Genomic DNA, 23,306 nt, shown 5'->3' with positions numbered 1-23,306 from the left:
TCCCAGCAGGCTAGGGCGACAGATATGGATCATAAAATCTGGATACGACCATATACCGACTCTGCGTAAGTACATTTTTCATTACCTAGCTTATTTTTTATACCTCAATTACATAAATATTGACGCTACTCATATGTTATTCTTTTTAATTTTTAGTTTTGAGCCTTCTTCCATTCATAGAAGGATGACTAAGATTTTGAAGAGCAAGTACGAGCATCTTTGCAACACATGGAAGAGTGTTCCTCAAGAGCAAAAGGATATATATTTTGAGGAGTTCACAGTAAGTATAAATATCTTACAAAATTTTTTCCTTTAATTAATATATGATAATTTATGTTCACTGAATTTTTATATTTTGCAGAAAAATTTTAGATGGGATCCTGCAAATGAGTGTGAAGTAATAAAAGTATGGAATAGGAAGAATGCGGGGTTATTCCGGGGAATGATGGAGAAGGTTCGGAAGGGGGATGACATTGGTGAATGGATTCCTGAGAGCATTAGAGGTCAACTTCGCGAGATTTGGGCGGATCCAGAGTATGTGAAGAAAAGGGAGAAGGGAAAGATGAACCGCTCCTCTAGCGCTGGTGGGACCACTCATACTGGCGGCTCTATTTCACACTCAGAGCATTATAAGAGATTGGTAAAAATTATAAATTTTTAATAAAGTTTATATTTCAATGATGAGTCTAATATAAAATAAAATTTGACTTACCTTTTAACTTGCATTGCAGCTAGAAGAATTAGGTCGGGAACCCACCAGTATTGAGCTCTTTCTTCGTACCCATCAGAAAAAGGGTACGCAAGATCTCGTCGATACACGAGCAACAAAAGCTGTGGTAAGTAATATATATTTTATCATCAGTTGCTGTCATAAATAAAAATCAATGCACTTTATATTTGTTGCAGCATGATATGTGTTTTATGTTCTGTTTGCACCGATTAATGGTCACAAAGAAGCCCAACATTAGCTTTGAGTCTCTCTGGCAGGTGCATTATAATGTTAGCATGCATTTTTTTTTCTTTGTCTGATCCATTAGAGTTGTCTGCTATGTTGCAAGGGAGTTTGTTTGTATAAAAATATTATACTGTATGTGGAGATGTGAGTAGTGGTGAGTAGTTTGTGTTCACTATACTATTTGTGCATTGAACTTCAAGGTTTAACGCTTTCAAAAGAAAAAAACAACCCGTTACTTTATTACTTGATTATAAACTTAGACTCACATTACTTTATTACATGATTTTCTACTGATCTTTGTTTCTATTGTAGACTCACGTTATTTTATGTAAAATTCTGTTATTTGATTTCTTTTAATTTACAGTACCTTCATTCTCAACTTATATATAAGATAGATATACAATTTGAATATATATAATATAATATTTACTTTGTGATGATCTTTGAGCATAAGCTATGCTAGTAACTTTTTTCACCAGATATTGTATATTTCACACACTGTTATCGATCCCTTATCATGAATTAAATATTATATTAATTTTTTACTTTTAATATAGGATGACTACAATAGGTTGATGGCTTCTCGATCATTGAGCTCTGATGCTGGTAGCGAGGCAGCTTTTCAGCCAGCGGTGAGACTTCAATATTCATAGAGGCGGTTGGGGGGTACAACAAGAAAGGTCGTGTTTACGGTCTTGGATCAGAGTCGCGTCGTTTGCGCTACTCATCATCTCCCTCCTTCGGATCACAGTCTCAGTATAGCCAGCAGGAGATGGAGGAGCGCGTGGCTCGGATGAACGTCGAGTTACATGAACAACTTTTAGATCAGCGACATACGATTGTTACCCTGGAGCAACGGTTAGAGTCACAAGACCAGAGGATGATTGAACAAGAAAAAAAGATGCTTGCACAAAGTCAGATGATGCAGAATATATGTGCTCAGTTTGCTATGCAAACCCCTGGTGTTGGCCCCGTCGATGACCGCGATAATAATGATGATGCTGTGGATGATGACGAGGATGATGCTGAGGATGATGACGATGAAGATGAAGATGAAGATGAAGATGAGGATGAGAATGAGATTCTCGGGTAGTTGAATTTGTTATGTTCAGCCTAAGTGGTTGAATTTGTTTTGTTTTTGTTCAACCTGGTTGGTTGAATTTATTTTGTTATACCTGTTTTAATTTAAGATAATTGACAATCTGTTATGGAGATATTTTTATATAATTTTTACTTATTTTAAATTTTTTTTGTCATTTTAATATAAGTATCTTAATTTAATAATATTAATTATATTATCGATAATAATTTAGAAAATATTAAAATATAGAAACTAAATATTGTAAAATAATTAAAAATATTAACGACAGAAATATTTTGTCACAAAATTGATTCTATTTTTCAATTTTCAATAAATACACTTTTTCAGAAAATCAAATTTATAGTTTTGCGTCGGAATTTTGTTACAATTCCGTCGTTGAAGTAATATTATATTATTATTAAAAATAATAAAAGAAACATTATTTAATTACTTAGCGACGGAATGTCCGTCGCTAAAATTATATCGTAATAATATTAAATATAAGGAAAAAAATTATTAATTGATTAGCGACAGAATATCCGTCGATAAAGGCGATGCCAATTAGCGACGAAATATAGTTCGTCGCTAATTTGGCAATGACTAATCCGCCGCTATATGTCGTCGCAAAATTATTCCGTCGCTAATATTCCGTCGCTACTCCGTCACGAATTCCGTCGATAAATTTCCGTCACTAAATTCCGTTGTTAAAATTTTGCGACGAGCAATTTAGCAACGACATAATTTCCGCCGCCAATTCCATCGCTAATGAATTTAGCGACGGAATTTCTTCGTTTTGTAACGGAATTTTCCGTCGCAAAATGTCTTGTTTCTTGTAGTGCTATCTAATATTTTACAAGTAAAATGTATTTTGGTGGTCTATTCATTAAATTTTGAGTGTAAACTTATAATGTTGAAATAAAAACACTTGCAATGGTGCATTTTTATTAGCCCATTGAACACTTTTGCTAACCCAACTGGTTCAAAGTGCACCACAATGGTGCACTTTTGTTGCCCCAAATTTGCAGGACTAACATGGAGAAATGAAAGCCAAAATTTGTTGGGACTAACATGAAAGGAATGAAAGTTAGTCATGCCCCATGTTTGCTCACCATTTGGGTCCCACCTCTAACACACTCACATATGCATCAAAGTCAATATTTGACCCCACATCTATTACACAAAAAATATAACCAGGAAATTTACATCGTGGAACCAATACATTTTATTGGTCCAGCCATATCAACAAAATACCTGATCACATCAGTAAAACACATGTCCCCAACAAAAAATTACCATTGCAAGTGCTCTAAATGGTGTAAACCTAGTAGTTTGATGGTGGTGCAAAATAAAATTTCTCTCGATGGAATCATTTCTTCTACAACCAAAGGTATATATGATTGTAATAAACTCTAACTTTAAGAGTAGAGGGCTGCAAAGAATTTCATCATGCATGACGATCTTAGAATAAATATCAACTTAATCTCAAGTCAAAATGGACTGGCCCGCGAGGCATCAAATTTCAATACCACTAGAACATGTACTATAGACTAAAATAATCCTGGAGAATGGTTTGGGAGGAATCTTGACTGTGGTTTCCACCATCCTCACTACTCTCAGGAATTAGCTTAATGTAATGGAAGGCTCCAGTCTTTTCTTTCCTCTTGCTTTTGTCCTACCTCTTCTCATCCTCCTATTCATTCTCAAGCACTTCAAAGCTTCATCATCAAAGTCCCTCCCACTTCCTCCAGGTCCAAATCCATGGCCTTTAGTAGGCAATCTCTTTCACATGGGAAATATGCCTCATGTTACTCTGTCAAACTTTGCCAAAACATATGGCCCTCTCATCTCTCTGAGACTAGGTACACAAATTATGGTTGTTGCTTCATCACCTGCTGCAGCCATAGAAATTCTTAAGACCCACGATCGTGTTTTTTCTGCAAGACATGTTCCTCAGGCCGTACCGGTCGAGAGATCAAAACTCAACCATGTATCACTTGGATGGAGTCTTGAATGTGGTGAAGGATGGAAGTATTTGCGAACAATTGTTCGTACTGAGCTGTTCTCGGGAAAGGCTATAGAGTTTCAAGCCCGTTTGCGAGAGAAAAAAGTTATGGAGATGATGAGGTTTATAGGTGCAAGGGATGGTCAGGTGGTGAATATTGGAGACGTAGTATTTACTGTTGTGTACAACATGTTGAGTAACATTCTTTTATCCAAAGACATTTTCAGCTTTGAGGACAACAATGGAGGGGATGGAACGATGAAAATGGTTGTAAGAACCTTCATTGAGACACTTAGTTCCCCAAACATGTCAGATTACTATCCGATCCTAAGTGGATTAGATCTTCAGGGTCTAACAAAGAAGGCCAAAAGAACAGGTGAAAAGATCCATGCTTCCTGGACTTCCATCATCAAGGAAAGGAGAGAAATTAAACAAGAGTTTTCAAGAGATCGAGATTTCCTGGACTGTATGATCGAAAACAATTTTGCAGATGACTTAACCAATCAACTACTACTGGTATGATCTCTTTCTTTCTCTCTCGCACACACAAACATTTTGAAAACCAATAAATTATTCCTGAATAGAACAAGTTTCATGTTTCATCAATTTTTTGACAGGAACTGTTCACAGCTGGAACAGATACCAATACCTCAACCATTGGATGGGCGATGGCAGAACTAATAAAGAATCCAGAATTCATGAAAAAAGCTTTGGAAGAACTTGAAAGGGAAGTCAAAGAAAATGAGGTGAAGGAATCCCATTTACCTCAATTAACATACCTACAAGCCTGTGTCAAAGAAACCTTGAGGCTGCATCCTCCAGCACCACTTCTCCTTCCTCATCGAGCACCTGAAACTTGTGAAGTGATGGGGTACTCAATACCTGAAAACTCTCAAGTAATAGTAAATGTGTGGGCACTCGGACGAGACTCCATGCACTGGAAAGATCCACTGGCCTTCAAGCCAGAGCGGTTTCTGGACTCGCCATTGAATTTCAAAGGTAATGACTTTGAGTTCTTACCTTTTGGGGGTGGACGAAGAATCTGCCCAGGACTTCCGATGGCTGCGAAGCTCGTACCCTTGGTTCTTGCTTCACTGCTCCATTTCTTTGACTGGTCACTTCCAAATGGAGCCAATCCCAGGGAACTAGATATGAACGAGAAGTTTGGTGTGACACTGCAGAAGGAACAACCTCTGCTTCTCATTCCTACTTCTAGAATGGCGAAATAAACAAACCAGAACTCTCCACTCATTTCATGTCCAAAATATTTGTACCTCCGGTCACAACGCAAAGGTAATTAGTCATTTAGTTGCTGTCTAATGTGCATGTGAAATTGTTTGTAAGGATATCATGCTAAAACAAAATATATATGTAAGCTGGGAAGAAGATTATACATCTTTGCTTTTTCCCTTTTTTTCTGGTTTTTTTTTCTTACAAGAGTATTACAGGTTTAGCCCTGACTAAACTAGGTAAAACTTTCTAAAGTCTGTCCCAAACTATCCTAAACAAACATTGCATTTGTGTCACTGGCATATCAATGTCCATGTAACAAATGAAATGACAGGGCTGCAAAGAAATTCATCATGCCTGAGACGATCTATGAGCTTAATCTCAAGACAATGGACTGGCCTGCAAAAGGAATCAAATTTTGGTATGAAACTATATATTTTGTTCATGCAACAGGAGAATGAAAGAACACAAAGACTTTAATGGCTTGGCTGAGACATAAAAAAACTAAAACTGTCCAAGAACGTATAAAATTAATGTAGTGAGACAAATATGATATGGATATGACATATCTATGTATGTAAATTTCATAAGGCTGAAGTTATTCTTTGAGATCTTAACTAAAACATATGCTACACTAAAAGAAAGATGTGCTCCAGCTAACCTAGTCAGACGGCTAAATAGGATTTACCTTAAATAGGATTTACTTGATGGTATCACAAGAGGAGTTCCTAGAGTTAGTTATGAACCACCTGTTTTTAATTCTACTCCTAAGTACCCACTGAACAATTATGTGTCTTATCATAGGTTATCAAAGACATGTGAATCATTTGTGAATCAATTATCTACTGTACATGTACCTAATAGTGTGCAGGAGGCCTTGAAAAACTCCAAGTGGAAAGAAGCAATAACCGAAGAGATGAAGTCTCTTCAAAAAAATGCAACATGGGAGGTGGTTGATTTACCAGCTGGAAATTTTTACAATTAAATACAAAGTTGATGGTGACATTGAGAGATTTAAAGCTCGACTTGTAGCTAAGGGATACAGTCAAACATATGGGATTGATTATGGAGAAACCTTCCCACCAGGGGCCAAAATAAATACATTACGTATACTCTCATCATTAGTTGTGAATCTCGATTGGACACTACATTAATTTGATGTAAAGAATGCTTTCCTACATGGGAATCTCCAAGAGGAAGTATACATGCAGTTGCCTCCAGGGTGCAGTTTTCAGATTGAAGGAAGCACACAAGTGTGTAGATTGCGAAAATCATTGTATGGTTTAAAGCAATCACCAAGGGCTTGGTTCGGCAGATTTACAAGTTCAATGAAGGCATTTGGATATCGACAGGAATTGTGCTCATTATATATGTCGATGATATGATTGTAATAGGAAATGATGCTTCTGATAGGAAAGCCTTGCAGACTTATCTTTCTTGTGAATTTGAAATGAAGGATCTTGGACCATTGAAGTATTTTCTGGGAATCGAGGTGCTAAGGTCTAACGAAGTATGTTCTTGTCGCAACGGAAATATACTCTAGATTTACTAAATGAAGTTGGCATGTTAGGTTGCAAACCGAGTGACACACCTGCTGCTGAGAACATCAAATTGGGTACATTTTCATACCAGATTCCCACAAATAAAGAACGATATCAAAGGCTTGTAGGACGGTTGATGTATCTTGCACATACTCGGCCCGACCTAGCATATTCTCTTAGTGTTGTTAGTTAATTCATGCACTCTCCTAGTGAAGATCATATGGATGCCGCAATATGAATCCTACGATATTTGAAGTCTTCTTCGGGAAAAGGAATTATGTTCACTAAGGGAGACACTTTATCTGTTGAAGGCTATACTAATGCAGATTGGGCTGGCTCAACTAATGATAGGCGTTCAACTGCGGGATACTTAACGTTTGTTGGGAACATGGCGAAGCAAAAAAAAGGAGTTGTGGCTAGATCTAGTGCAGAAGCTGAATATAGAGGTATGACTAAGGGTGTGTGTGAGCTATTATGGATTAAAAATCTGTTGCAGGAACTCAAGATTTCACTAGCATCTCCTATGAAACTCTATTGTGATAACAAGGCAGCATGTGACATAACTCATAATCCTGTTCAACACGATCGAACAAAACATGTAGAGATTGACAGACATTTTATTAAGGAGAAACTGGAAGCGAAGATTATTGAAGTTCCTCATGTTCGATCTCAAGATCAACTTGCTAACATTCTCACTAAGGCAGTATCAAGTCAAGCCTTCCACGAAATTTTGGACAAGTTGGGCATGCACAACATCTATGCATCAACTTGAGGGGGAGTATTGAAGATTACCACAATTATCTCCTAATTAGTAGTAAATATATTGATAGAATTGATCCCTGTAATTATGTGATATACCATGTTTATCTCCTAGTCTTTAGGAACAAATTTTGTAGAAGGGCTATTAAAACCGTGTATCATTGTAGGAGAACATAAGTGAATTTGAATCAACAATTCTACAATAGCTTGATCACATCTTAGTCAAACTCCGAGGATCCACTTATCATATTTCCCATGTGGAGCACTTCTTCACATATAGAAATATATTTGAATAGACATGTCAATGTTTCAGTACACAATTAAATAATAAGAGTAGTTTGAGAGGAATCTTGATTGTGGTTTCCACCATTAATTCCACACTAGCTACTTGCAGGAAAATTAGCTTAACGTAATGGCAGGCTCCAATCTTTTCTTTCCTCTTGCTTTAGAGGTTTTTTTTTATTGTTGGAGAACCAACTGAAACACTGTCATCATCAAAGATACTCGAAGGAATTAAGGGTTGTGGTTTTGTTTAGGATGGTTCTCTCGATTGAATCATTTCTTCTACAACTGATGCGTATCGAGAGCGCCCAATTACCTCACCCTCACAGCCTCACTTGTAAAAGCGATTGAATAAAGGTCGATCCTCAGAGACCAAGTGAAAAATTCTCAGTTCTTAACGTGCTATTAAGATGGGAGGGGTTTTGATTTCAGTTTCACTAAATTAGAATGTAAACTCGAGCAAAAATTATGGAGAACAAGAAGTCACAATCTTCAGATCAAGGGAAGTTAAACAACCAATTCATAGATTTATCAGACTCTCAAATACACATTCTTTGTCGAACACTTAGCCAAATCTATCTGCAAGGCAGATAGATCCTAACCTTCCCCTGGTTATTAACGTGAGCTCAACACCCAAATTAATTCCTTGTTATCAACCAAATTGGTATTAATCAATCCTCTTCCTGTCAATGACAACATTAAATTCTAGGAAGAAACTAAAACTGAACAATAGCTTTTAGCAAGCGAAAACTATTCAATTCACCTTGCAATTCCCTTAGGCATACAAAGAAAACTTGGATCATAATCACACTGCCAAATTGCCACTTTAACCAAGCAACACAACAATTACATATCATGCACTCTGTATAGCATTTAATCGCACGAACTATCAATCAACATGCATCTCAATCGATCATTCCATGCAATCATTGACAAGAATAATAGAGAACTACAGATATTCGAGTTAAGAATGATGATAAATTACGATGAACCGACGAGTCTCAAAATTACATGAACTGGAGTCCAATCCCTTTACCCAAAGAAATAAATTAGCCGCTCATAGTGTGAAGTAAACCTACGTTCTATGTGAATACGTGGGACCTTTGTGTGTCCATCCTTAATCCTTGCCGTCCCCTTATATAGAATTAGTTACATCCCATATCCCTTAGGAGTCCCTAACTCGAGACCTCCAAAACAACTCAGCTTCCTTAACTGTTTAGAAAACAAAGTCTTTCCACAAACTCGCAACCGAATTCTGAGCCAAACGAAGCATATTCTGAACTGAAACTCCTCATCAAAGTTGTAGCTCCGTATGTGTAGATAACTCTGAGCTTTTGAATTACTCGATTTGGACATCATATGCTCAAGTTATGGGCTTAATCCACAGACAGGAATCGTGCTTTCATAGGATTTCCAGACCTGACTTCGGAGTAGCATTCAGAGGCCCAAGCGGACTCGGATTTGTGTGAATCAGCACTTTCCGAAAAGCTTGAAATGGTCTCGAAAAGTTTGTTGAAGACCGCATCTCATTCCGACAGCTTCTTCTGCTTAGTTACCTGCAAAACATCCAAGAAGGTCTCAAGTATAACAATACTGGAATTCCCACTTTTAAGCACAGTTTATTAGCATTGTCCCATTGAGGTCATAGACATATAATATCATCACAAACCAACCTCATCAGACGTAAGACTAACTAAATTGACCAAATAAAAGGGACGAAAATATGCACAAATATGATCACATCAACAACCAAAGGTATATGATTGTAATAAACACTAAACTTCAACAGTACAGGGCTGCAAAGAATTTCATCTGCATGACGATCTTAGAATAAATATCAACCTAATCTCAAGGCAAAATGGACTGCCCCACAAGGCATCAAATTTCAATTCCACTAAAACACGTACTATAGACTAAAATAATGTGGTCCTATGAAAGCTGCTTGTGTTTCCAATCCTAGAGAATGGTTTGGGAGGAATCTTGACTGTGGTTTCCACCATCGTCACTACTCTCAGGAATTAGCTTAATGTCATGGAAGGCTCCAATCTTTTCTTTCCTCTTGCTTTTGTCCTACCTCTTGTCGTCCTCCTATTCATTCTCAAGCACTACAAAGCTTCATCATCAAAGTCCCTCCCAATTCCTCCAGGTCCAAATCCATGGCCTTTAGTAGGCAATCTCTTTCACATGGGAAAGATGCTTCATGTTACTCTATCAAACTTTGCCAAAACATATGGCCCTCTCATCTCTCTGAGACTAGGTACACAAATTATGGTTGTTGCTTCATCACCTGCTGCTGCCATAGAAATTCTTTAGACCCACAATCGTGTTTTTTCTGCAAGACATGTTCCTTGGGTCATACCGATCGAGAGAGCAAAACTCAACCATCTATCACTTGGATGGAATCTTGAATGTGGTGAAGGATGGAAGTATTTGCGAACAATTTTTCGTACTGAGCTGTTATCAAGGAAGGCTATAGAGTCTCAAGCATGTTTGCGCGAGAAAAAAGTGATGGAGATGGTCAAGTTTATAGGTGGAAGGGAAGGTCAGGGGCTGAATATTGGAGACGTAATATTTATTGTTGTGTACAACATGTTGAGCAACGTTCTATTATCCAAAGACATTTTCAGCTTGGAAGACAACAATGGAGGGGATGGAGGGATGAAAATGGTTGTGAGAACCTTCATAGAGGCAGTTGCTTCCCCAAACATATCAGATTGGTATCCGATCCTAAGTGGATTTGATCTTCAGGGTCTAAGGAAGAAGGCCAAAAGAGCAAGTGAAAAGATCCATGCTTCCTGGACTTCCATCATCAAGGAAAGAAGACAAATTAAAGAAGAGTTTTCAAGAGATCGAGATTTCCTGGACTGTATGATCGAAACCAATTTTGCAGATGACTTAACCAATCAAGTACTACTGGTCTGATCTCTTTCTCTCTCTCGCCCACAAACACACACACACACAAACATTTTGAAAAACCAATAAATTGTTCCTGAAAAGAAAACAAGTTTCATGTTTCATCATTTTTTTGACAGGAACTGTTCACAGCTGGAACAGATACCAGTACCTCAACCATTGAATGGGCCATGACAGAACTAATAAAGAATCCGGAATTCATGAAAAAAGTTTTAGAACTTGAAAGGGAAGTCAAACAAGAAGTGGTGAAGGAATCCCATTTACCTCAATTAACTTACCTGCAAGCCTGTGTCAAAGAAACCTTGAGGCTACATCCTCCAGCACCACTTCTCCTTCCTCACCGAGCATCTGAAACTTGTGAAGTGATGAGGTACTCAATACCTGAAAACTCACAAGTATTAGTAAATGTGTGGGCACTCGGTCGAGACTCCATGCACTGGAAAGACCCACTGGCCTTCAAGCCAGATCAGTTTCTGAACTCGCACTTGGATATCAAAGGTAATGACTTTGAGTTCCTACCTTTTGGCGGTGGAAGAAGAATCTGCCCTGGACTTCCAATGGCTGCGAAGCAAGTACCCTTGGTTCTTGCTTCACCGCTCCATTTCTTTGACTGGTCACTTCCAAATGGAGCCAATCCCAATGAATTAGATATGAGCGAGAAGTTTGGTGTGACTCTGCAGAAGGAACAACCTCTGCTTCTCATTCCTAGTTCTAGAGTGGTAAAATAAACAAACTACAATTCTCACCTCATTTCATATCCAAAATCTTTGTACATGAAAACATAATTAGAAAACATAATGTGCATGTGAAATTGTTTCTAAGGCTATCTTGCTGTAATGTGCATCTTTTACTGGAATATCAATGTCCTGTAACAAAGTAAAGATACATTGTTGTTTGGTTGCTGTCTAAAGTTCATGTGAAATTGTTTGCTTTCTTGCTGAAACAGAAACTAAAAACATTTAGTTAATCTTGGAACTTCAACTTGGAAGAATATTATACATCTTTGCCCATTAATTCAACCAAAATGTTTCTTGTTAAAAACACTGTTTCACTCTGCTCTTATTCTGAATCAGAATTGGTGCTGACTTAGAATTTCTTTCTTTCAAGCAATAAAAGGACGTAATCTGCACGAGCTATCAGAATTAATTACACCAATACTCATCGTGAATCAATAATAGTAAACAAACACTTCTCGTAACATGAACTAAACTAAGCAAGCAATTAGATCTCAACTCAACAGCACAATGAATCAAAGTCAAATGCAAGCAGAAGGTAAAACAAAAGCTAACTTGACATGTTATAGGCGAGACAGTGACACCAAAGAATAATTATAAACTTAGTCTCAAGTCAATGGACAGGCCTGCAAAAGGCATCAAAGTTTGGCATGAAACTATATATTTTATTCATGCAACAGGAGAATGAAAGAGTATTGACACTCATTCTACCTACAATACAAAGACTTTAATGGCTTAGCTGAGACATACAAAACTAAAACTGTCCAAGAACTTACGAAACTAATATAGTGAGACAAATATGATAGGGATTTTACATATCTACGTATTAAGTTATTGAATTAGATCACCCAACAAGTAAAATATATAGTGTAGTGGTTGCTGACAACATAGATAACCCAGGTCTTCACTACCTACCATGGATCATCAACCAGATTGCGATCCCTTATAATTCTTGCTCTCTATGATTCCAAGGTGTTTGGATATCCATCTTAGTCAACTCTGAGGAGCCACTTATTATATTTCCACATGTGAGGCACTCCTCAAGGTATAGAAATATATTGAATAGATATGTCAATGATTTCACTGCATAATTAAATGGTAAGAGTGGTTTGAGAGGAATCGTGATTGTGGTTTCCAGTTTCCACCATTATATACACACTAGCTACTTGCAGGAATATAGCTTAATGTGATGGCAGGCTCCAATCTTTTCATTCCTCTTGCTTTAGTCCTCCTCCCTCTTCTTATCCTCATATTCATTCTCAAGCATTTCAAAACTTCATCATCAAAGTCCCTTCCACTTCCTCCAGGTCCAAATCCATGGCCTTTAGTAGGCAATCTCTTTCACATGGGAAAGATGCCTCATGTTACTCTATCAAACTTTGCCAAAACCTATGGCCCTCTCATCTCTCTAAAGCTAGGTACACAAATCATGGTTGTTGCTTCATCACCTGCTGCTGCCACAGAAATTCTTAAGACCCACGATCGTGTTTTGTCAGCTCGATATGTTCCTCAAGTGATGCCACTCAAGAGATCGGAACTCAACAACATATCGCTTGGATGGTCACTTGAATGTGGTGAAGGATGGAAGTATTTGCGAACCATTTGTCGAACTGAGTTGTTTTCAAGCAAAGCTATAGAGTCTCAAGCATGTTTAAGGGAGGAAAAAGTGATGGAGATGGTTAAATTTATAGATGGAAAGGAAGGCAAGGTAGTGAATATTGGAGAGATAACATTTACTTGTGTGTACAACACGTTGAGTAATTTGCTTTTGTCAAAAAACATTTTCAGCTTTGAGAATGATGGTTGTGAGGGAAAAGAACTGAAAGCACTTGTAAGGACAATCATGGAGATAGCTATGTCTCCAAATATATCGGATTTCTATCCGATTTTGAGCGGATTAGATCTTCAGGGAATAAAGAGGAAGGGTAAGGAATTGGGGGAGCAGATTAATGCTTACTGGACTGCCATCATCAGAGAAAGAAAAGAAGCAAAAGAAAATTCTTCTTCAAGAGATGGCAGAGATTTTCTTGATGCTTTGATTGAAAATAATTTCAGTGACGTTCGCACCAATAGCCTTCTTCAGGTACTCCTAGAAGCATATAATTATTTTGTAATTAAGTTTACACATAAAGAGTTGATGTAATGCTTTGTTCACAGGAGTTGTTCACTGCTGGAACAGACACAACTAGCTCAACAATTGAATGGGCAATGGCAGAACTAATAAAGAATCCAGAATCAATGAAGAAAGTCGAACACGAACTGGAAAGGGAAATCAAACAAGATGTGGTGAAGGAATCTCAACTCCCTCAACTAACTTACCTACAAGCATGCGTAAAAGAAACATTAAGGCTGCATCCTCCAGTACCACTTCTCGTACCTCACCGTGCAAACGAATCGTGTCAAGTGATGAACTATTCAGTTCCAAAAGACTCTCAAGTACTTGTAAATGTGTGGGCGATTGCGCGAGACCCTCTGTACTGGGAAGATCCACTAACATTCAAGCCAGAACGGTTTCTCAGCTCAACATTGGAATTCAAAGGTGCTGATTTTGAATTTCTACCATTTGGTGCAGGGAGGAGGATCTGCCCCGGACTACCAATGGCCATAAAGCAGGTGCCTTATGTCCTTGCTTCGCTCATCCACTTCTTTAACTGGTCCCTTCCACATGGTGAAGATCCCAAGACGCTAGATATGAGCGAGAAGTTTGGCATAGCATTACAGAAAGACAAGCCTCTGCTTCTAGTTTCTAGTCCTAGGGTTGGAAAATAAATCGAGTGCACACTACCTCTGCTTCTTATTATTGTTCTGTCTTTCAACTACAGCAATGATTGTTCAGTTTCTTGAACCTTGTGTATGATTGTGGTGTTTTCTCTGAAGTCTGACTGTGTTTGTTCATTGTCTTCCATGTGTTTGACGGTTTGCCACTCGAACTGTATTACCGGTCAAGTGGCTGAAAATTATGTTTGTGAAAATGTTTGGAATCTTGCATTGAATTGTTTACTTTGTTGGGTTTAGTTCATTTTGGAACCTGTCGGTATGACCCAATCTCGACAAACTGAAAGGCCTATTCATTGCGTGATGGGCGTTTCATAGATCAAGTGTACTTTGGAATCTTGCATTAAATTGTTTGCTTTGTCAGGCTTAGTCCATTTTGGAAGCTGAGGCTATTTTTTGATAATTGATGAACCACCCAGCACAGCATGCCCTTCGGATAGTTGCGTGGGCGTAAATCTCGGCCCATCAGAACATTCTGCACCATGTTGGCGATGGGTAAGACTAGCCAAAGCCTATGTGGGTAGGAGTTCGGAAGTGAGACAAGCCCAGAGAACCATGATTCCAAAAGAAAATATCCAAATTTGTTGGTTAAAGCTTGTCGCTTTAATCCTCCTCTTCTCATCCTCCTATTCATTCTCAAGCATTTCAAAGCTTCATCATCAAAGTCCCTCCCACTTCCTCTAGGTCCAAATCCATGGCCTTTAGAAGGCAATCTCTTTCACAAGAGAAAGATGCCTCATGTATTGTGTTTTTTTAAGGTCATTTGCTCCAATAAGAATATGACAAGGATTTTGTTTATTATGTTACTGTTTAAAACAGTAACATGAATATGTCTGAATGATTTGGTAGAACTTGGCAAATTGTTTCACATCCAACACTCATAAACTCAACAAAATCCTGAACGAAAATCATGTACTCACATCTACACCTGGATGAAAGAAGGAAGAATAGAAACAATAGATCTAAACCCTTTTAACCATTAAATTGTGAAAAAAAAAGATCTAAAGAGAGAGGAGTCTTTAGGGACAAAACCCTCAAACACTCAAGGGTTTTTTAGGGACAAAACCCACATGAGTCTTTGGCTCAATGTGGGACAATACGTCAATACCTCAAGTGTTGTTGGGTCCAACCTCTCTCCTCTATTCATTATTCAAATTATCAAATTAGTAAGCAATCTCTTTCCCATGAGAAAGATGCCTCATGTTACTCTATCAAACTTTGCCAAAACGTATTGCCATCTCATCGCTCTCAGCTAGGTACACAAATTTTGGTTTTAGCTTCATCACCTGCTACTGCCGCAGAAATTCTTAAGACCCACGATCGTGTTTTTTTTTTTTTTTTTTTTTTTTTGCGCAAGACATGTCTCTCAGGCCATGCCGATCGAGACATCAAAACTCAATGACATACTCTTGGATGGAATCTTGAATGTGGTGAAGGATGGAAGTATTTGTGAACAATTTTTCATACTGAGCTGTTCTTAGGAAAGGCTATAGAGTCTCAAGCATGTTTGCGAGAGAAAAAAATGATGGAGATGCTTAAGTTTATAGGTGGAAGGGAAGATCAGGTGGTGAATATTGGAGACATAGCATTTACTGCTGTGTACAACATGTTGAGCAATTCCAAAGACATTATCAGCTTTGAGGACAACAATGGAGGGGATGGAGGGTTGAAAATGGTTATGAGAACCTTCATAGAGAGTTGCTTCCCCAAACGTATCAGATTACTATGCGATCCAACGTAGATTAGATCTTCAGGGTCTAAGAAAGAAAGCCAACAGAGCAAGTGAAAAGATCCATGCTTCCTGGACTTTCATCATCAAGGAAAGAAGAGAAATTAAAGAAGTGTTTTCAAGAGATCGAGATTTCCTGGACTGAATGATTGAAAACAATTTTGCAGATGACTTAACCAATCAACTACTATTGGTCTGATCTCTTTCTTTCTCTCTCGCACACATACACAAACATTTTGAAAACCAATAAATTGTTCCTGAACAGAAAACAAGTCTCATGCTTCATAGTTATTTTGACAGGTACTGTTCACAGCTGGAACAGATACCAGTACCTCAACAATTGAATGGGCCATGGCAGAACTAATAAAGAATCCATAATTCATGAAAAAAAGTTTTAGAAGAACATTAAAGGGAAGTCAAACAAGATGCGGTGAAGGAATTGCATTTACCTCAACTAATTTACCTACAAGCCTGTGTCAAAGAAACCTTGAGGCTGCATCCTCCAGCACCACTTCTCCTTCATCACCGAGCGTCTCAAACTTGTGAAGTGATGAGGTACTCAATACCTGAAAACTCTAAAGTATTAGTAAATGTGTGGGCACTCGGATGAGATTCCATGCACTGAAAAGATCCACTGGCCTTCAAGCCAGAGCGGTTTCAGAACTCGCAATTGGATTTCAAAGGTAATGACTTTGAATTCCTACCTTTTGGGGGTGGAAGAGGAATTTTCCCTGGACTTTCGATGGCTGCGAAGCAAGTACCCTTGGTTCTTGCTTCAATGCTCCATTTCTTTGACATGTCAAATGGAGCCAAACCCAAGGAACTAGATATGAGCGACAAGTTTGGTGTGACACTGCAGAAGGAACAACCTCTGCTTCTCATTCCTACTTCCAGAGTCGTAAAATAGACAAACTACAACTCTCAACTCATTTCATATCCAAAATCTTTGCACATGAAAACATAATTTGTCATTTGGTGGCTGTAATGTGCATGTGAAATTGTTTCTCACAAACTATGCTAAATAAACAATTGTCCTGTAACAAAGTAAAGATACATTGTTGTTTGGTTGGTGTGTAAACTGTAACGTGAAATTATTTGCTTTCTTGCTCAAACTGAAACTAAGAACATTTACTGAAGCTTGCAACTTCAGTCAAAATATTTCTCGTTAAATACACTGTTTCACTCTGCTCTTACTCTGAATCAGAATTGGTGCTGACTTCGAATTTCTTGCTTCTGAGTAATAAAAGGAAGTAATCCGCATGAGCTATCAGAATTATATACAGCAGTACTCATGATTAATCAACAATAGTAAACAAACACTCAGTCAGACAAAGTCTCCATCATTTCAAAGGCGCAAAATTACTTCAAAATCCATAGGGTCAAGCATACAACAGCATGTATTCATAATATCCCATAGAAACACTTCTCAAAACATGAACTAAAAGTCTAAAACTAAGCAAGCAATGAGATTTCAACACAAATGCAAATGAAATGACAGAGCTGCAAAGAATAAATATAAATTTAATCTCAAGTCAATGGACTGGCCTGCAAAAGGCGTTAAAGTTTGGTATGACACTATATTTTTTTCATAGAATGGAAGAATACTAACCCTTCCTACATACAATACAAAGACTTTAATGGCTTGGCCGAGACATACAAAACTAACATAGTGAGACAAATATGATATGGATATGACATCTTGCTTAACGAACATTAAAAATATATAGTGTAATGGTTGATGACAACGTAGATACCTCAGGCAACCACTAACTATGTATTTTCCTTTTATCACTTATTATATTTCAACATGTGGGGGACTTCACATATAGAAATATATTGAATAGATATGTCAATGATTGCATTGCACAATTAAATGGTAAGAGTGTTGATTGTCGTTTCCACCACTAACTCCAAACTAGCTACTTGCAGGAATTAGCTTAACGTAATGGCTAAGACGACGTAGATACCTCAGGCAACCACTAACTATATATTTTCCTTTTATCACTTATTATATTTCAACATGTGGGGGACTTCACATATAGAAATATATTGAATAGCTATGTCAATGATTTCATTGCACAATTAAATGGTAAGAGTGTTGATTGTGGTTTCCACCACTAACTCCAAACTAGCTACTTGCAGGAATTAGCTTAACGTAATGGCAGGCTCCAATCTTTTCATTCCTCTTGCTTTAGTCCTGCCTCTCCTTATCCTCATATTAATTCTCAAACATTTCAAAACTTCATCAGCAAAGTCTCTTCCACTTCCTCCAGGTCCAAATCCATGGCCTTTAGTAGGCAATCTCTTTCACATGGGAAAGATGCCTCATGTTACTCTATCAAACTTTGCCAAAACCTATGGCCCTCTCATCTCTCTAAAGCTAGGTACACAAACCATGGTTATTGCTTCATCACCCGCTGCCGCCACAGAAATTCTTAAGACCCACGATCGTGTTTTGTCAGCTCGATATGTTCCTCAAGTGATGCCACTTGAGAGATCAGAACTGAACAACATATCACTCGGATGGTCATTTGAATGTGGTGAAGGATGGAAGTATTTGCGAACCATTTGTCGAAGTGAGTTGTTTTCAAGCAAAGCTATAGAGTCTCAAGCATGTTTAAGGGAGGAAAAAGTGATGGAGATGGTTAAATTTCTAGATAGAAGGGAAGGCAAGGCAGTGAATATTGGAGAGATAGCATTTACTTGTGTGTACAACATGTTGAGTAATGTGATTTTGTCAAAAAACATTTTCAGCTTTGAGAATGATAGTTGTGAAGGAGAAGAAATGAAAGCACTTGTAAGGACAGTCATGGAGACAGCTATATCTCCAAATATATCGGATTTCTATCCGATTTTGAGTGGATTAGATCTTCAGGGAATAAGGAGGAAGAGTAAGAAAGTGGGGGAGCAGATTAATGCTTACTGGGCTGCCATCATCAAAGAAAGAAAAGAAGCAAAAGAAAATTCTTCTTCAAGAGATGGCAGAGATTTTCTTGATGCTTTGATTGAAAATAATTTCAGTGACGTTGGTATCAATAGCCTTCTTCAGGTACTTAAAATTGTTTTGTAATTTAGTTTACACATACATAAATAGTTGATATATCATCATGCTTTGTTCACAGGAGTTGTTCGGTGCTGGAACAGACACAACTAGCTCAACAATTGAATGGGCAATGGCAGAATTAATAAAGAATCCAGAATCAATGAAGAAAGTCATACAAGAACTGGAAAGAGAAATTAAACAAGATGTGGTGAAGGAATCCCAACTACCTCAACTAACTTACCTACAAGCATGTGTAAAAGAAACATTAAGGCTGCATCCTCCAGCGCCACTTCTCCTTCCTCACCGCGCACACGAATCGTGTCAAGTGATGAACTATTCAGTTCCAAAAGACTCTCAAGTACTTGTAAACATTTGGGCGATTGCACGAGACCCTCTGTACTGGGAAGATCCACTGACATTCAAGCCAGAACGGTTTCTCGGCTCAACATTGGAATTCAAAGGTACTGATTTCGAATTTCTACCATTTGGTGCAGGGAGAAGGATCTGCCCTGGACTACCAATGGCCGCAAAGCAAGTGCCGTTTGTCCTTGCTTCGCTCATCCACTTCTTTAACTGGTCCCTTCCACAAGGAGATGATCCCAAAACGTTAGATATGAGCGAGAAGCTTGGCATAACATTGCAGAAAGACAAGTCTCTGTTTCTAGTTCCCAGTCCTAGGGTTGGAAAATAAACCGAGTGCCCGCTACCTTTGCTTCTTATAGTTGTTCTGTCTTTCAACTACGGCAGTAATTGTTCAGATTGTTGAACCTTGTGGGCTCTGACTGTGGTGTTTCCTCTGAAACCCGAACGTGTTTGTTCATTGCGTTCCAAGCGTTTGATTGCTTACCTGTAATTGTTCAGACTTTTGATCCTTGTGGGATCTGATTGTGGGGTTTCCTCTGAAATCCGACTCTGTTTTTAAATTGTCTTCCAAGTGTCTTATGCGAGTGGGCTGTTGTGCGCTCGATTGGTTGACAGAGATTTAGAAGTTGACACACAGACTCGCTAGCTTGGGGTATTGTTTAAAACTCCAATAACATCAAGCCATCTCTATCATTATCAACCTCGAATATACTCTATATAAGGTTTCCAATTTTGTGGCTTCGTTTGGGTTCCAGCGAGCTTGAGGGAAGGGAAATTAGAGATGAAGTTTTGTTGTCTATCATTTAGGTGCTCTAGTTTTCGATTTGGTTTCAGCTCTTCTTTTTTGGATTCTTTGGTGATTATTCTCATTTGGGTGTTAGGAATTTAGCTAAAGGGTTTTGGGGTGTATTTCAAAAGTGTCTTGGATTTTGGTTACTTTTGGTGTGATTAGAAATAGTTTAAAATTTGAGGAATTTAGATATATTTGGGTGTAAATTCCTTCCAAAAGGTCGAAGGCAACTAGAGTTCGTCAATTTATTTAAGTTGTTGGGCTCAGTCAATTTTGGAAGTTGTGACCCAATCTCAACAAACTGTAAGGCTCATTTATTGTTTGATGGGTCATTTTATAGATGAAATTCACTCAAAATTCAAATAGCCAAATGGTGTTTGCCCTTTGAAATCTTGCATTAAATTTGTTTATTTTGTTGGGCTTAGTTCATTTTGCAAGCTGTAGCTATGACCCAATCTTGACAAACTTGAAAGGCCCATTCATTGCTTGATGGGTCGTTAATAGCTTAAAATAGCCTATAGTCAATTAGGGTTGTCCACGGTTTGTTACTGATTGATTTTTTAAAATTTTTTGACATAAATTTAATCAATCAATTAGTCAGTTATGGTCGATTTTTCCATCAGTTTGTTAAAGAAATATTTAAATTTTCTTAGAAAATAATCGATCAAACCGTTCTGTTATTTGTCGGTTCAATTATAATTAGTAATTTTGAACAGCCCAAGTAGCCATTTCAAATCCTTGGGAAAAAAGACATGTTTCTGTAAAAATTTTCCTATATTTTCGAACAAGTTTCCAATAACAAGCCTAAATAGCCATTTTAAATCCTTGGGAAAAAAGACATGTTTCTGTGAAATTTCTCCTATATTTTCGAACAAGTTTCCAATAACAAGCCTAAAAGTGTTTTTATTGATGATAGTGATGATATTGAACGTGACCTTGATACAAAGCCAGAGCTTTTTAACTAGGATGTATGCGCCAACTATCCAATATGATGCTTGAAATAGACCAATTTTATATCATCCTTATTAGCAAAAGCAATGTTCCTTGAGAATCACAAGTAGATGACATTCATGTATATCGTATCTCATAGAAAATATAACAAGTGAAAATGTAAAAGTTGATAAGTCGTTTCTATATGATCAAAGAACTCCGTCCAAAAAACAAGGCTAAATAAAAAACCTTATCTTTTTATCAAAGAACAATCCTTAAATGAGTAAAAGATAAATAATCAGAACATAAAGCAATCATAGCATGCATATGAACAACAAAACCACTCGATATTTGAATTAGATTGACTCACAAATAAATTAATAATTGGTCATGACAATAATATGTTTATATGTTGTTTTTTTGGAACGAGTTGTTGAAGAGGTATTTTTTTTTTTGGAAGTAGCATAATTACAAGCAGTTAGAACTAAAGAGGCAATAGACAGGGAATCCCCATCACGTAGACATGATTCGAATCAAAAGACCTCAATCTACTTAGTGTAGCCAAAGCATCAACTATCTTTTTATTTGCTTATGGGAGCTATATCAAGAACTTGAAATTGCACTTTATGGAGAAGTCCAGTACGGAGTCCCATAATGGGTTAATTTGACACTTGAAAAATGCTAGAAAACTAAGCCACACTCTAATTAAGGAGCACTCTTTAGAAAGGAATAGTGCACAAGCGGGACACACTCACTTGTTTTTCTTCTCCCTTTTCCTCCATTCTTTTCTCTCTCTCCAATCTTTTCGAGGTTGGTAGTTGGTAATTGATAGTTGAATGAATTTGGTGTGCTTGACATTGGTACTCAATAGGGGTGTGAGGGAACCAAGCACTTGAAATAAATATTAATGATGAATTAATGACTTTATGATTGCTGGCACCAATTACTCTTACAATCTCTTCACAAGAGTCGATGACTACATCATGATCTCTCCCCATGATTGTTGGCACAAATCTTTCTTACGTGATTGTCAACACAATCAATTGTACAGGTCTATATTAGGTATGTAATCCTAACCATTCACACATACATGTACACATATATATCTTGTAAAGTTTTACATCAATATTAAGCAATTCTCATTCTTCGCATGGTATCGGAGGTAATTATCTTTTTCTTCTAGTGATTCTTTCATTCCTCAAAATTCCAACTCATGTCATTTCTATGGTTTGACCATTCTCATTCTTCACATGGTATCGAAGGTAGTTATAATTTCCTTCTAGTGATTCTTTCATTCCTCAAAATTCTAACTCATGTCATTTCTATGGTTTAGCTATTCTTATTCTTCACATGGTATCGGAGGTAGTTATATTTCCTTCTAATGATTCTTTCATTCCTCAAAATTCCAACTCATGTCATTTCTATGGTTTGACCCAATGACCCATGGTGTGAATAGTCTCTACACCACAAAACCTTGGGTGCCCTTTGGCCCGAATGAGAAGTCCAACACTCCCACTTATGTCAGCATTCCAAGTGCCAAGTTTTCAATATGGTATTTTTGAACACACACTTGTCTTTGGGAGCCATTCAACCATGACTTTTCCTAACATTTCCAACAATATTGTCTAATGTTTCTTGGATTTTTAGAAAACTAGGGTTTCTCCTAATTTGATGTTGTAACCAATGACAAACCTTCTAGTGTCTAAGCATGAAACCCAATCAGTAGAACAAAAGGATTCAACTTACAATTTTTTTTGTGAATAAAAATAAAATAATATGACCAACAGTCCCTTTAATTATTTGAGTACCCTGTTATGATTTGTTGGTCTCATTATGTATTGACTCAATGTGTTTACTGTATAGGTAATGTCTGGTCTAGTTCTGGTAGGTGTCAATAAGTCTCTCTATCAATCTCCTATATTGTAAAGGATCATCTAAAGTGTCATAACAGATAACTTGATATTTGTGTCTGCTAACAATATAGACAGGGGGTGAACCCATATTACATGGGCCTAACATAACTCTATTAGCATTGGATGAAAATTCAATACTCAAAAACCATAACTTAAGAATCTAAGTCCATCCCAACACTTATAAACCCTTCACAACTCTTTTTATTTTTCAATATCTGACTTTGTCTAGGGTGTGTGCTCCAACACTTCCCTTCACACAAGTCCTT

At 37.6% G+C, this 23,306-nt stretch overlaps 3 protein-coding genes, 1 long non-coding RNA gene and 2 pseudogenes across 4 annotated transcripts; 5 read left to right on the top strand and 1 right to left on the bottom strand.

Moving 5' to 3' along the window:
- The first annotated feature begins 3,379 nt into the window (after positions 1 to 3,379).
- Positions 3,380 to 5,456, top strand: LOC119987143 (probable (S)-N-methylcoclaurine 3'-hydroxylase isozyme 2). The gene is made up of 2 exons (XM_038831936.1): positions 3,380 to 4,554; positions 4,656 to 5,456. Exons 1-2 carry the CDS (start codon positions 3,670 to 3,672, stop codon positions 5,265 to 5,267), a joined length of 1,497 nt encoding a protein of 498 aa, XP_038687864.1. The 5' UTR covers positions 3,380 to 3,669; the 3' UTR covers positions 5,268 to 5,456.
- A 3,261-nt stretch (positions 5,457 to 8,717) lies between these two features.
- Positions 8,718 to 19,422, bottom strand: LOC119987148. Its single transcript, XR_005465381.1, has 6 exons — positions 19,286 to 19,422; positions 16,706 to 17,234; positions 16,451 to 16,567; positions 11,283 to 11,437; positions 11,028 to 11,144; positions 8,718 to 9,406 (listed from the first exon to the last, which is right to left on the bottom strand). It is a non-coding gene; the product is annotated as an uncharacterized LOC119987148 (long non-coding RNA).
- LOC119987145 lies at positions 9,406 to 11,530 on the top strand (annotated as a pseudogene).
- LOC119987141 (probable (S)-N-methylcoclaurine 3'-hydroxylase isozyme 2) lies at positions 12,665 to 16,434 on the top strand. The gene is made up of 2 exons (XM_038831934.1): positions 12,665 to 13,580; positions 13,655 to 16,434. Exons 1-2 carry the CDS (start codon positions 12,687 to 12,689, stop codon positions 14,264 to 14,266), a joined length of 1,506 nt encoding a protein of 501 aa, XP_038687862.1. The 5' UTR covers positions 12,665 to 12,686; the 3' UTR covers positions 14,267 to 16,434.
- LOC119987147 lies at positions 15,310 to 16,944 on the top strand (annotated as a pseudogene).
- LOC119987142 ((S)-N-methylcoclaurine 3'-hydroxylase isozyme 1-like) lies at positions 17,233 to 20,361 on the top strand. The gene is made up of 2 exons (XM_038831935.1): positions 17,233 to 19,050; positions 19,124 to 20,361. The coding sequence occupies exons 1-2, from the start codon at positions 18,160 to 18,162 to the stop codon at positions 19,733 to 19,735; spliced, it is 1,503 nt and encodes a 500-aa protein (XP_038687863.1). The 5' UTR covers positions 17,233 to 18,159; the 3' UTR covers positions 19,736 to 20,361.
- Positions 20,362 to 23,306: the final 2,945 nt, after the last annotated feature.

This window comes from Tripterygium wilfordii, chromosome 20, assembly GCF_013401445.1.
Source record: "Tripterygium wilfordii isolate XIE 37 chromosome 20, ASM1340144v1, whole genome shotgun sequence".
In the NCBI taxonomy this organism is placed as follows: Eukaryota; Viridiplantae; Streptophyta; class Magnoliopsida; order Celastrales; family Celastraceae; genus Tripterygium; species Tripterygium wilfordii.
Note: the sequence above shows the minus strand (reverse complement) of the source record. Positions and strands in the feature narration are given on the sequence as shown.

Bases quoted from the DNA above. Each gene is read 5' to 3' on its own strand.
- LOC119987142 (XM_038831935.1), top strand. From the start codon at position 18,160: ATGGCAGGCTCCAATCTTTTCATTCCTCTTGCTTTAGTCCTGCCTCTC. The intron at 19,051-19,123 runs GTACTTAAAATT...CTTTGTTCACAG, and splicing joins GTATCAATAGCCTTCTTCAG to GAGTTGTTCGGTGCTGGAAC.
- LOC119987143 (XM_038831936.1), top strand. From the start codon at position 3,670: ATGGAAGGCTCCAGTCTTTTCTTTCCTCTTGCTTTTGTCCTACCTCTT. The intron at 4,555-4,655 runs GTATGATCTCTT...ATTTTTTGACAG, and splicing joins TAACCAATCAACTACTACTG to GAACTGTTCACAGCTGGAAC.
- LOC119987141 (XM_038831934.1), top strand. From the start codon at position 12,687: ATGGCAGGCTCCAATCTTTTCATTCCTCTTGCTTTAGTCCTCCTCCCT. The intron at 13,581-13,654 runs GTACTCCTAGAA...CTTTGTTCACAG, and splicing joins GCACCAATAGCCTTCTTCAG to GAGTTGTTCACTGCTGGAAC.